Source organism: Bufo bufo, chromosome 3 (genome assembly GCF_905171765.1).
Source record: "Bufo bufo chromosome 3, aBufBuf1.1, whole genome shotgun sequence".
Classification (NCBI taxonomy): Eukaryota; Metazoa; Chordata; class Amphibia; order Anura; family Bufonidae; genus Bufo; species Bufo bufo.
In genome coordinates this window covers 304,541,219-304,555,795 of record NC_053391.1, presented here as the reverse complement: position 1 = coordinate 304,555,795, position 14,577 = coordinate 304,541,219, and the positions used below count along the sequence as shown (strand labels likewise).

The 14,577-nt window shown below is 46.5% G+C and overlaps 1 protein-coding gene across 1 annotated transcript in view; it reads left to right on the top strand.

Moving 5' to 3' along the window:
• The window catches only part of PAFAH2 (platelet activating factor acetylhydrolase 2), a 106,771-nt gene that overhangs the window by 61,487 nt on the left and 30,707 nt on the right, over positions 1-14,577 (top strand). Inside the window, exons 5-6 of the mRNA XM_040424231.1 lie at positions 8,338-8,464; positions 9,709-9,816. Coding sequence (XP_040280165.1) covers positions 8,338-8,464; positions 9,709-9,816 — 235 coding nt within the window. The remainder of the gene's footprint in view (positions 1-8,337; positions 8,465-9,708; positions 9,817-14,577) is intronic.

Here is a 14,577-nt window from a genome sequence, read left to right as displayed (position 1 = left end):
AGTCCGGCTCTGTCTTGACGGGGTATTGGTTATTCCCCGCTCGCCCCTCATGAACAGTCACTTACTAACCCTTGACTCACTTACCACAAGCCCTGACCTTCTAACTGGCCCTGTCGGAACCCCAATAAGACACGGACACCAAGTTGGATTATATCGGCCACAGCAGCCGTTTATTGTAAACATATACATGAATAATTAACCTTTTATTTTCCATAAAACATCCCCATAAGATATAACCAACTTAATTCACCTGAGTAACACGGGGGAGGTCCTGGAAGCCCCAAACCTCTGAATTTTCCCAGTATCCTTTTTGAGCCGACTTGCCCCCAGCCGTTAAGCACCAGCTCGGAGGCACCACTGACCAAATTCGTACCACCACTGCCGTACCACCACTGCACCATTCCTTGCCATAAACCGCCCTATGGCCCGGTTAGCTTTTATCCTAGCCTTATTTATCCCCTCCACCGACCTCGCCCCCCTCCACACTTTGCGGGGAACAATGTCCGACCAAACGGAAATAAGACCCAGGAACAGCGCCCACAACCGGAGTAAGTCGAATTTAACGTCCTTCACCAATTCCCGCAATGGCCGCGCCCCCAAATCGTTGCCCCCCACGTGCAACACCAACACATCCGGCACCCTATCCAACCTAACAAACTTGTGGACCTCAGGTAACACGCCTCCCCACACCATTCCCCTACGCCCCAACCATCTTACCACCGCTACCGACCGGTCAACTCCCAACTGTTGTCCATCCGGCCGAAACGCTGCCCGGATGGCTCCCCAGAAAACATAGGAGTGACACATTATCCAGATTAGCGCTGGGTCCGAACCTGCAACGAAATAACAAGAACAAAAGCATACCGTGCGTGATGAGACAGAATACAATGCAATATCACAACCGATCTAGACGAATATATGATCTAAAGCGAATCGATTCCCACCTTCCTATCCGCATGATCATGTCCTGCCCCAGCCCGCGTCTGGCCGCCTCCGTCGCTGCCCCGATTCTAAAAGAATGGCTAGAGTAACCCCCAAGCGCTAGGCCCAACTGCCCTAGACACCGCTTAAAGACCGCCGTGAACTGGAAACGGGAAAGGAAAGACCCATCCGCATGCACTAAGAGAGGGGAATTCGCCCCCACCACCGCAACCCCGTACTCCCTCAAGCAACATACCGGACACATTGCGCAACCCGGGACCGCAAACAAAACAACCTTCCGACCTCTCTCTTCCACATCAGTTTTTGACCGCCTAATACGAAACTCCACCCTGTCCTGAAAAAGGTCTACATCGTCCCTAAACAAACCACCCTGTCTTAACCGACGGAGAAACCAACTCGCCCAAACGCAAGGCCCCAAAAAATGCCAGCGAAAAGGCCAACCGAAACAACCGTAACTCCCACGACGAAGCACAAACATCGACTAGTTGATCCCCCAACCTCAACAGCAAAGCAAAAGACACCGGCCTACGGTCATCCTGCCCTGACTGAGAACGCCGCCAACCCCTTAAAGCCCTCACCACCAGAAAAGACTTGGTGACGTCCGGCAGGTTCCTAAGACGAAAACCGAAAGCCAAACCTGAAACACAACTATTAATCCTAGAGACAGACCACCCCTCCTCTCTACAATGCCCAATGAACAATAGCAAGGGAATCTCAGTCATCTGACACAACAGCCAACCTGGTCTTCCAATCCTCCCAGCATTGCCATGCCCTATCGTATGTCTCCCACGTACCGGGTGCAAGTGAAGCCCGTATGAGACCCGCTACAGTGTCTCCAGCAGTTCCCACAGGCAACTCGGGCAGTCCAGCCCGCGCTCCTCTGCCCCCGGAGCCAGCTGGCGGAAACGTTCCCACTGTGAACGAGAGAGCATCAGCAATACAGTTATCAACCCCTGGTACATGCACTGCTACCACCCAAGCATTGAGTGACAAGCACTCCAGCACCAGCCTCTGCAATAGACGCACCACTAACGGTGAAGAAGCCGACAACCCGTTAATCGCTTGCACCACCCCCAAGTTGTCACAATGGAAACGAACCTTCTTGTTCCTAAACTCCTCCCCCCATAACATTACTGCCACCACAATGGGGAACAATTCCAGCAACGCTAAATTCTTGACCCAGCCTCTCTCCACCCAGGTATCAGGCCAGCCCCCCGCACACCACTGCCCCCCACAATAGACCCCGAAACCACCTCCCCCCGCCGCGTCAGAGAAAAGGTCAAAATCAAAGGAGTCTACCGCCTCACCCATAAACAGACCTCTGCCATTATAACACTCCAGAAACGATGCCCAAACTTGCAAATCCGCCCTAAGCTCTTTCCCCGGTCTAATAAAATGGTGCGGCGCCGCCACCCCTGCCGTTGCCGCCGCCAAATGCCTACTAAATACTCTACCCATGGGGATAATCCTACAGGCGAAATTCAGCCTCCCAGGAGTGACTGTAGGCTCCGCAATTGGATTTTCTGCAGTCGCCTCGCCCTATCAACCTCCATTTTCAAATCCTCAACCTTGTCCAAGGGCAGCCTACATTCCATCTTCACTGAGTCAATCACTATGCCTAGGAAGCTCAATTCCGTGGTCGGCCCCACCGTTTTCCCTGCCGCCAAGGGAAACCCGAAGGAATCAAACAACGCCTCCATCGTGTGCAACAGTAAAGAGCACACCCTGGATCCCGGGGGGCCAATACATAAGAAATCATCCAGATAGTGAATAAGTGATTCACATCCGGAGGAATCCACTACCGCCCATTCTAGAAAAGAGCTGAACTTCTCAAAATACGCGCAGGACAACGAACACCCCATTGGCAAACAACGATCAACAAAAAACTTACCCTCCCAAAAACATCCCAACAAATGCAGGCTCTCTGGGTGCACCGGCAACAACCTAAATGCTGACTCAATATCTGTTTTCGCCATCAATGCACCCCTCCCAAACTTCCTAACCCACTTCACTGCCGCATCAAACGAGGCATAGACTACCGAGCACAGCGTCGGGTCAATGCCATCGTTGACCGACGATCCCTTAGGAAAGGATAGATGTTGAATCAGGCGAAACGTATTCGCCTCCTTCTTTGGGACCACCCCCAGAGGCGACACACGCAAATTCTGCAAAGGTGGTTCCAAAAACTGGCCAGCCATCCTTCCCAGACTAACTTCCTTCTCTAACTTTTATAGTCACCACCTCAGGGTGCTCCCTTGCCGACTGCAAATTCTTCCTAAGCAACATGGGCCCCGATGGAACAAACGGAATTTTAAACCCCCCTGAAAAACCTTCCCGCAACAGTTGCGCAGCCCCCCTATCCGGATATCTAGCGAGAAACCGGTCCATCTCTTCCAGAACTCTCGCCCCCCTTCTGTCTTGCCCCTCTAAAGCAGCGCGTGGCTCCGTGAGACCCGCCACAGGTGGAACATTCGTGCTTAAATTTGCACTTGGCTCCAAATTTACACCCCCCTTCATTGAATAAAAAACACAACCCCTTCGCAGATGCTGCCGCGAATCCGGATTGTCCCCCCACCCCTGATTCGCTCCGAAAGGGCTGCCCTGACCGAACCGGCGCCGTCACTTTGAGCCACAAAGTGATATCCTTGTGGTCCCATTTGATGCTAGGGCGTACCGCCTTCCGCTGCCTAAACTGTTCGTCGTAACGCAGCCAGGCCATACCCCCATACACCCGGTGAGCTTCCCCAATAGCATCCAGGTAACAAAAAAGCGCGGAGCAGCACTCCGGCGCCTTCTCCCCTATCACACTGGCCAATATCGCGAACGCCTGCAACCAGTTAGGGAACGTCCGCGGTATCAGTCGATGCCTACGCTTCTCCTCGTCCTCCCTCTTACCCTCATCCTTTCGCGCCCTATCCAAATTGAACCTTTGCAAAGGGAGTAAGGAAAATATATCCACATACTCCCCTTTCCAAATGCGCTCCCTAACCTCCTGCTTCAAATGTGCCCCCAACGGGCCCTCGAAACAAACATAAACTTCACCCTTAGCCCTATCATCTAACCGCATTACATCCTCCTGATCAGACCCACCTACCTGCGTCTGGACAGACGCCGAAGTGCCACATGAAACCAACGTGGGTGTACTTGAAGCTGGCGGCCCCACGCCGGCAACGGCCCTGACGCTACCGACCCGCCAACCCCACCCCCCAGGCCCCCCAACGGTAACACGGGATTCCCTGCCGCCCCCAAATTTGCTAACAACCCCACCAAACCCCCCAAGAGCTGGCCTAGTCCCTTACTCAAATCCGACTGAGAACCCCCCCAGACACTAACTGACATAAAGGTCCCCAAGGTGCCTCGCCTGGGTGCTGTGACCCCATCAGCCGAAGGTCCTGACTCCCGACGCTCGGTCCTCTGAGACGGTCCTGGCACAGCGAGCTCCCACGGATGTCCCCTGGCCGGGCTGGGGCCAGGGACGTGATCTTCCGGATCTTCCCTGGAAACGACTTGCGCGGCGACACCTTCCTCCTCAACTTGCCTGGCCGACGAGGGCCTGCTGCCAAGGTCCGCAGCAGCCCCGTGCCCTCTGGAACACTGCTCTGGCTGAGGGGCCTCATCCACATCAGGATCCTGGAAAGAGCCTGCCGTTCCTGGTCCCGACCACAAGGTGGCGCTGCTGCGCTGCTGATGAGGCTTGCTGAGGCCTGACCGAGGGCTCCGCCTACTAGCTGGATTCCTTCCACGCCTGGGCGCCCGGGAAGGAGCTGCACCCGGCGCCTGCAGGCCTGAAGGGTCCTGGAAAGCAGGGCTCCGTCTGCGGCGCTGAGCCCGAGGGGAGGCCATATCTGGGCTGAGGCGCGCCGGCGGCCGGGCCCGCCGCGGCCGGGATGCCCGTGGCTGAGGCGAAGCGGGAGCCTCAGCCGCCCCTCTGAGCAGCTGCTGGACCTGTTCCTGAAGCCAGCCGGGTCCCCGAGCAGCTGCCGCCGACCTGAGATCCGCCAGGAGTGAATCTACGTCCATGACGAAGTAAGTGAGCGCAAGGAGTGTAGTTGTATGCAGCTCGGTTCTCTCCACAAAATGGCCTCCTTCTTCCCAGGCCCTCACCCTTTTAACCCCTCGCTCCGCCGCCCCCCTAACTCAAACTGACCAATCCCTCCCCAGGGGCTCCCTCAAACCAGCCCCCCGTCATGGTCGCCTCCCCCCAAGGCTGCGCCCCCAGTCCGGCTCTGTCTTTTTGTAGACTGATGAAAGTAAGATTGTTCTTTTTGGGTCTAGTGGACGGAGACAGTTTGTCAGATGACCCCCCAAACACTGAATTCAAGCCACAGTACACTGTGAAGACAGTGAAGCATGGTGGCGCAAGCATCATATGGGGATGTTTCTCATACTATGGTGTTGGGCCTATTTATCGCATACCAGGGATCATGGGTCAGTTTGAATACAGCAGAATACTTGAAGAGGTCATGCTGCCTTATGCTGAAGAGGAAATGCCCTTGAAATGGATGTTCCAACAAGACAACGACCCCAAACATACCAGTAAACCTGCAACATATTGGTTCCAGACCCATAAGATTGACGTTATGGAGTGGTCAGCTCAATCTCCGGATCTTAATCCAATAGAAAACTTGTGGGGTGACATAAAAAATGCAGTTTCTGAGGCAAAACCAAGTTATAGAGTAGAACTGTGGAATGTAGTCCAAGCATCCTGGGCTGGAATACCTGTTCACAGGTGCCAGAAGTTGGTTGACTCCATGCAACACAGATGTACAGCAGTTCTCAGAAACAGTTTTGAACAGTCTAATATTCAGGAGGAACAACACAAATTTGATATATTTTTCTTCATGGTTTGATTTGGAATAGAATGTGTAGTGTTCCCAATTTGTGTGTATGGAAATACAAGCTATTAGAAGGATTTTGAGCTTTATTCTCTTTTTTAAACACACTGCTATTATTTTGAACACAACTGTATATATAGTTATCAAAACTAGTGCTAAGGAAAAGAGGAGGAGTTACCAGTAGCGACCAGTCAGCTTTCAGCTCTCGTATTTCAGGGGTACTTTGGCAAATGGATCAAGCACCATCATTGCACAAGCTTGGATAAATGTCATCCAAATGACCTGGGTCATGGCAACAAACAGGCTAAAGTATTGCAGCCACAATAGTGAAGAACTTCTGAGCAGAAACACAAAAAAAACTAATCTTCCAAAACAAGGTGAAGAAAATAGGCAGCACTCACCACTGGTTCTTTGCTTCTTTTTATTTCATTAAAGCAGATTACTGGGTAGCAGTTTTCCAAATTCACATCCTACCGTAGTGGCCTGAGGAAGCGCGATCATTCGTGCGCAAAATCTTCTGTTATGAAATAAAAAGAAGCAAAGAACCAGTGGTGAGTGCTGCCTATTTTATTTACCTTGTTTTGGAAGATTCGGATGACTATATTTCACAGACTGTGCACCGCTGTGACTGGTCTTTTGGAGGTATCAAGAGGCGTTTGTGAAGCACTCGCTTGTGTTGATAAATATCGGCAGTACCACCTGTAACTCTATTGCGTGGACAAAAAAAAGCAGAGGAAGCGAAACGCGTGTCAAGGTGTTCTCTGGCCACTTTGGTTCCTCTTTCCCCGATCATATCTACAGGTGGGTTTGTGTTTTTGGGTGGGAGTTTTTTTGCTGATATTCTATCCTGGTAGCCACATTACTATATAGTTTGAGGGTTTATGGACGTCCCCCCTCTTCTTGAATATGTTACGATTTATATGTTGCCACCATTTAGGAGTATGATTATATTCAACTCCTTTAGATATAGGGTAATACAGCTCTCTTCCCCCTTCCATATTTGACATGTTTGACATCTTTTTCGGGTGTATTGGAATCGATGGCCAGTGATTCGGTACAGCTACATTACAGTGTCTCTGATGTTTTGTCCCACGTTTTATGTTTTTAATCATGTATTTTTTTTAATCCTATTTAATAAATTGAGGGTATATTTATTACACTCCTTTGGGCATTGTGTCTTTTGTGCTCCTTTGTGAGCAATCTTTGTAGGTTTGGCTTTAGTGAATGGACACGCCCACATAATTGATGTCTATGCGGTTTTGTGTTTGTTTTTGATTATAACATGTCCTATTCTTGTCCGTTTTGCAGACAAAAATTGTTATTTCTATAATGGGCCGCAAATTGCAGAACGCACGCAGGTAGCATCCATGTTTTGCGGATCCGTAATTTGCGGACCGCAAAACATGGCACGTTCGCGTGCATGAGCCTTTAGGAGGTTAAAGCATATTGTACAAATTCCAGAAAACTATGTACAACTGTAATGAGATACAGAACACATTGGTGAAAAATATCTATAAAGATTATTATTCTACATTCCTCAACACTGAAATTGCAACACCAAGAAGGAATTTTTGGGAATAATGGAAATCGCAGGATCGATAGACATGTTAATGATGTGCAAGTGATAAAAAAAAATTGAAACAAAACATTCAAATTATCTTGATTATATATTGATTTATTCATTATTTAGTATGAGCGCCACACACAGAAATACAAGCACCTCTCTAGGCATGCTATCAATGAGGTTATTAATGTTTGTCTGAGGAATGTTCTGTCACGCTGAATGCACTTGGACACTCAAATCATCAAGATCCACTGGCTGGGCCACACATGCAGCTTGGCGTTGTCCTGTTAAACAACAGCTCCTGACACAGTTAGGAAAACTGGCTGTAGCCTTGGTCCCATGCCCAAATCATAGTAACGCCAAGCTGCTAGTTTACCTGAAATGAAGACTATAGAGGTCCTGCTTCTGTACCTTATGCCGCCCCACACCATAATCCTGGGAGTAGGACTGGTGTAATGTTCCCTTGTGAAGGCATCTTCGTGGCATTGCCCATGTGGTCTCCAGACCATTCTCCGGCTATCATTGTGTCCGAGAAAGAAAGGGGGACTCATCGCTAAAGAGGATAAAACTTGCAATGTTGAACAGTTCTGACATCTTGGCCTAGGCGCGTAGCAATCTGCCAGAGTCATAAACCAAGGTCTCTCACTTTAAGGATTCTGTCTCTCTCAGTTTGTGACAAATGGTCATAATTGGCACGGTGATGTTCAGGAGGCATCATACAATCATCCCACACAACTTGATCTGATTTTTGAGGTTTCATAAAAATATTTGCTTTCAATCTGGCCCTTATGACCCTCCCACATGTCACAGATGGAGATAGGTTCTTGAAAATTTCTTCATCTGCAGAGTTTTGTGACACCAGCTACTTTCTCGATTTGCATAACCTTATGGCTTGTCCTTCTTGATGTTGCAATTTCAGTGTTACATTGATGCTGATTATGGTGAGTGTGGTTGTAAATACTGATATGATATATGAATAATATTAACATGTTGCAGAGATGGTTCTGCCTGTGCTACGTACCATTTTTCAGAAGAAGATGGCAGTACAAACCCTCAGGAGATCTGGATCCCATATAAAAATCTGCAACCGGGAATGAAAGAGTTTTATCTCCGTAACTATCAGGTATTTCAGATTACTTATTTCATCAATGTTTTCTAGCTGATCAGATGAGTGATAATTAGTGTATCTATGATAACAAATTAAGTATAACATAACGTTTCTATACTTTATTAGAAGAATATTAGTTTAGTGGAATACACTCATATTATGGTGATGGAATCTCCCCCAATGTGTTTTAAAGGGAACCTGTCTTCTGATTTGGGGCCACTAAAACCTGCATGCAGCTGGGGTTTAGGGTCCCAAAACTTGCTTTGAGTAAAGCCATCCGTTTCCGCAAAAGAAAGTAAGTGAAATTCAAACTTAGCAGACTCTTCTCCCACGTTATCGAGTGCATGTGGTGGTGAAGCTGGGGACGTTACACCTCGCTCCACTGCACATGCACTGCAGATCGAGCACATCTCAGTGAAGAGAGGTGCACTGTCCTCCACTTCATCAGCATGGTTCACATGCGTCTGGTACTGCTGGATAAGAGTACCAGACTCTTTTCCCGGTAAGTTTTACATTTCATTTAATGTGTATTCCAAGAACAGATAGGTTTGCTGTGGGCATATTTGAAATCCTAAATCCCAACTGTATGCAGTTAGTTTTGTCATCCCAAACCAGGTGACAAGTTCTCTTTAAAGAGGTGTGCACCATTTGGGAGGGAGTTGGCAATCCGCCGCCTGCCTTGGGCAGAACGGGGAAGGGAAGCACACTTACCTGCTTCCCAGCACTGGCTCCCCACTCCTTCTCTCCTGGCCTCAGTTTCTCCACTGGCCTCTCAAAATGTAAACTTTACTTTAGATGCCACTGCAGCCAATTGCTGGCTGCAGCAGCAGCAACCTGCTGCTCTTGTGTCATGTTGCATGGTCATGTGATGCAAAGAGAGCATGTCACTACTGCAGCAAGTGGTTGGCTGCAGCAGCGTCAGAAAGCTTACATTCTGAGAGTGCAGTGGAGCAGCAGAGGGTGGGGAGAGAGGGAGCGGGGAGCCAGTGTCAGGAAGCAGGTAAGTATGCTTCCCATTGCAGGTTTGCCCAAGGAGGGGAAGGGGGGGGGTTACCAAAACCCCCAACCAAAGGTATACAACTCCTTTAAAGGCTCTGATTTCACTACCTTTATGTCTTCTGTACATAATCCCAATTAATTGGATAAATCTATGACTTATAATGGGATGTGTCAGAGGAACTATTATTTATGATGGAAAGTGTATAACAAAAATGTGAATAGAGCCAGCCGATATGAATATCTTCCATTAACCTTTCTAGGTTCATCAAAGAGCAACTGAATGTGTCAGAACTGTGCGACTTTTGCAGGATGTGGATGCAGGACAACGAGTGTCTAACATCCTGGACTTCAGCCTGGATACTTTGAAGGTATCTTTTAAATATATATAGCAATAAATCTCACCAAGAACATATGCAGAGACAGCCATCTGAAAAAGCCCCTAAAAGGGGTTGGTCATATTCTGTTTATTTCTACACATTGGGTGCTGGAGTAAAAATGTATTACATATTACTTAGCATATTCAAGGTCATACATGGAAAAATGTTGCCTCTGGAGGGTCTCTTTTAGGAAATGTATGCTATTAATAGCATGAATAGAACATGTTGGGGTGGGCGCACTGCTGCATGATGACCACTAGAGGTCTAACTGGAGATCTGGCTCCAGGCATGCTCATGCAGAAATCTGCATTGTCGTCATAGGATGCATGAGATGTGAAAGCAGTATAGCTGTCTGGTGTCTCGACTAACACTTCTGATAAACAGAATCAGAACTGCTTCAATGACTTCCACAGCACTATTTCTATTATTAGGAGCAGCCATTTGTGTGTATTGCGGAATATTACCATCCAGAGAGGTAGGCAAAGCTCAGAACAGATAAAGTGACACAATATATAAGGTCAGTGTTGAAGTCCCAGTTGAATGAAGTGGTGGACACTTATGTGTGTCATCCACTCCATTCAAATAGGTGTAGAGGGGCTCCTGTTCTGGTGATTGGTGGAGGCCCCACAGTCCGACCCGAGCCGATCAGACATTTATGTCCTATCCTGTGGGTAGGGGATAAGTTGCCATAATGGGACAAGCCTTTAAAAAGTCCCTATCATTCTAACAAACTTCTGACGTATCATAGTGACTTGTCAGAAGTTTTGACCGATGAGAGTCCAGGTGCTGAGACCACCACCAATTGTTGATATGGGAGGGGCAGAGGATAGGTCATCAGTAAAAAAAAACAACTTTAAGACTGAAAACAATAAAGCTAAGACTAATTTTAACATTTCTGATAATTTTCATTAATGAAAACTTTTAACATAATATGGTTTCATGTCAGAGGTTAGATCAGTGGAGGTCTGGGTTCTGAGACCCCCATGGTCACATAGTAACATAGGTTGTAAGGCTGGAAAAAGACATACAGTACGTCTATCCAGTTCAGCCTATTATCCTGCAAAGTTGATCCAGAGCATGCAAAAAAAAATTTGTGTATAAAAATTCCTTTCCGACTCTAAGCAGGTACTCAGAATAAGGATGCCCTGTCAGGGCAAAAAATCCTGCCAGGAAATCCACAACATCAAGACTTTCCCATCTTATCATAGGTGGCTGAAAATTGCCTATCCCTGCATTGTATTCCACTGCAGAATTTACATTGTGTACCGTAAAGAATGTTATGTTGCGGATTTTCTGTATGAGAATCTGCTTAATTAATGGAAAATTGATTCTGAAGTGAAAAATGCTGCTAAGAAAATTGACATAAAAATCCACACACATTTTGTTGCAGGTTTTTCTGCAGCATTTCCACTGCAGAAACAATTTCCCATTGAATTGAATGATTCTAATACAGGAAATCTACAACAAAATAATTTACACCAAAAAAGCCACAACTTTGTAAAACCTGTAATATGATTACACTCCAGAAATACATCCAGGCCCCTCTTGAACTCTTTTATTGAACTCACCATCACCACCTCCTCAGGCAGAGAGTTCCATAGTCTCACTGCTCTTACCGTAAAGAATCCTCTTCTATGTTTGTGTACAAACCTTCTTTCCTCCAGACGTAGAAGATGTCCCCTAGTTACAGTCACATTCCTGGGTATAACGCTGTGGTCCTCGGTTTGAATCTGACCAAGGACAACATCTGCATGGAGGGTGTTCTCCCCGTGTTTGTGTGGGTTTTCTCCCACTCCAAAGACTAATTCATAAGGAACTTAGATTGGGAGCCCCACAGGGGACAGCTTGATACTAATGTCTGTAAAACACATTCCAGAACTGTAAGGGTTACATAGCATCATAAATCAGTATAATGCTATGCAACCCGGTCATTGCTGGGAAGTCAGGGCGGGAGTAGCTGCATACTCATGCTGCAAGTCAGATGCGTGGGACTCGCTGATCTGAAAGAGGACTTAAGTTTACTGTCAACTAAAATCCCTAAGTCCTTTTCCATGTCAGTGTTACCCAGTGTTTTACCATTTAGTATGTACTGGTGACTTGCATTATTCCTTCCCATGTACATAACCTTACATTTGTCAGTGTTAAACCTCATCTGCCACTTATCTGCCCAAGCCTCCAGTCTATCCAGATCCCTCTGTAGCAGTATACTGTCCTCTTCAGTGTAAATTACTTCACACAGTTTAGTGTAATCTGCAAAAATTGATAGTGACAGTGACCCTATCTGAGTATGTACCGTCCACCCTCAGTTATTCTAATTTTATGTACTAACCTTTTATGTGGCACAGTATCAAGTGCTTTGGAAATTGAGAGATATGACATCCAGTGGCTCACCTCAGTCCAGTCTAGAACTTACCTCCTCATAGAAACTGATTAAATTAGTTTGACATGACCGATCCCTCATGAAGCCATGCTGATATGCCGTTATTTGCTTATTTTCATTGAGGTACTCCAAGGTACGGTAGCATCTCTTAGAAAACCTTCAAACAGTTTACACACGACAGATGTTAAACTTACCGGCCTATAGTTTCCAGGCTCTGTTTTTGAATATTGGCACCATATTGGCTAAGCGCTAGTCCTGTGGAAGACTCCCTATCAGCACAGAATCCTTAAATATCAGAAATAAGGGTTTGTCTATTGCATTACTGAATTCTCTTAGGGTACGGGGGTGTATGCCATCTGGGCCTAGACAGTGATTTCTCTATTTTAAATGGGTTCTGTCATCTTAGACAATGGGGGCATATTGCTCGGTTATTTTCAGCAGCCCTGTAGAAATGAATGGAGGGTGGCCACGCTTGTTCGGTGCACCCTCTGTGACTTTCAAGGCTCCATTTACGATATAAGTGCAGGTCCCAAAGATGGGACCTGCACCTATCAGACAATGGGGGCATAACCTAGCAATATTCCCCCATTGTTGGAGATGACACAACCCCTTTAATCTTTTTAAGATGTTGCTGCACTCATTCCTGGATCAAACAGGCCACATGTATTGGTAAGTTTACTTTGACACTGCATTTCATCTGACGTTTCATTTTTCCTCAGTGAAAACAGTGGAGGAAAAACATTTAATAAATTCACTTTCACCTTATCTTTCTCTACAACCCCTACCTCGTCAATCTTTAAAGGGCCACCACTTTCAGGTTTTGCCTTTTTTTTACTAGTATTTAATTGAAGAGCATTTTAGGGTTAGTTTTACTCTCTTTGGCAATGAGCTTGTCTTTCTCTAGCTTTGCTGCCTTTATCTACATTTCACATGTTCTGTTTTTCCCCTATAGTCTTTAGTGCTTTACATTTCTATTTATCAACATTAGTTTTTCCCTTTATACCAGTTGAGAAAGGTACAGATTTTTAGGTATTTACAGGAACCTATTTCCTTTATGAGATCTACGTTTTAGTTTCCCAGTCTATATCTGGGAAGTTGAAGCCCCCCCCCATAATAACGACCTCATGATTTGCTGCCTAATCTACTTCCCTTAGTAATAGACTTTCTGTGGACTCTGGTATGTTAAGTGTCTTATAACAAACTCCTTTCAATATTTTATTACTGCATTTGCCTCCATGTATTTCTACCCACAGTGACTCCACATGTTCATGTCCCTCATTTATATCTTCACGGAGTGTGGGCTTAAGACAGGACTTTACATAAAGGCGATCCCCTCCCCCTCTCTGGTTTCTACAATCCTTTCTAAACACTGCCCAGTGGTAGCTATCATCCAGCCATGTCATAGTCTTTCTCATTTTACTGAAAAAGGGCAATCACCCTGAAACAGCTGTCTGCAGATGAGGTGCTGGCTTCATTAATATCCAAGTCATGTCTCAAGGCCAGTTTAAAGGGTCAAACATTGACTTATAGAATAGCTGCCTTATATCTGGAGGCATAAGAGGCAGCTAATTTGCGTACCCTTTTCCTAGAATTCCAGAGGAGCATTGCCTGGCCTATAAGACTCCTTACGCCGATTAGGAGATATAGTATCCCCTGACTCCTGACCTAGGCCTCTCACCCAGTTAAGCTAGTACTGTTCTACTTCCTCCCTCGGTTCCACCCCCAGTACCATCACTTAGTTCCAGGTCACAATCTACATTATCTTCCCCTCCTGTAATTAATAGTGTTGTAGACTCTTCAAACAGCTGATCATGGGGGTCCTGGGATTCAGACCTCTACCGATCAGATATTGATAACCTATCAATATTACACTCACAGAAAAACCCTTCCCTTGCTCATTGTTGTAGATAGATTTCACTGTCTGTTGTAATCTTCTTTCCATCCAATAATTGTATCCCTAGAGCATATTTACTGAGATGTGATGTACAAGTCTAAAAGATGCCTATGTGTGCTCATACCCATTACATGACATGACCCATAGCTGAAACCTGGTGACCTTCTAATGCACCCCCTTGTCCCGACTGTAATATTAGTCTTCTATAAAGCATATTCTTGGGTACAGTTCAGTGGCATTCACCAGGTAGCTGAAATAGAACATAAGCATGTATTTAGCTTTTATGAGATCAAGATTTTAAAGATGGTCCATGGGACTGTGTCAGAGTAATTCACATTTTGACTAGAGACAATGCTACAGATGACTATGTATATGTTGCCATTCCGTGTTCTTATAAGTATGAGGCGTGTTGTGCCAGCTGGGGCATAGTATTTCAGACCGTTGGTGCTACAATTGCTGACAGGAAACGTTCCAACCC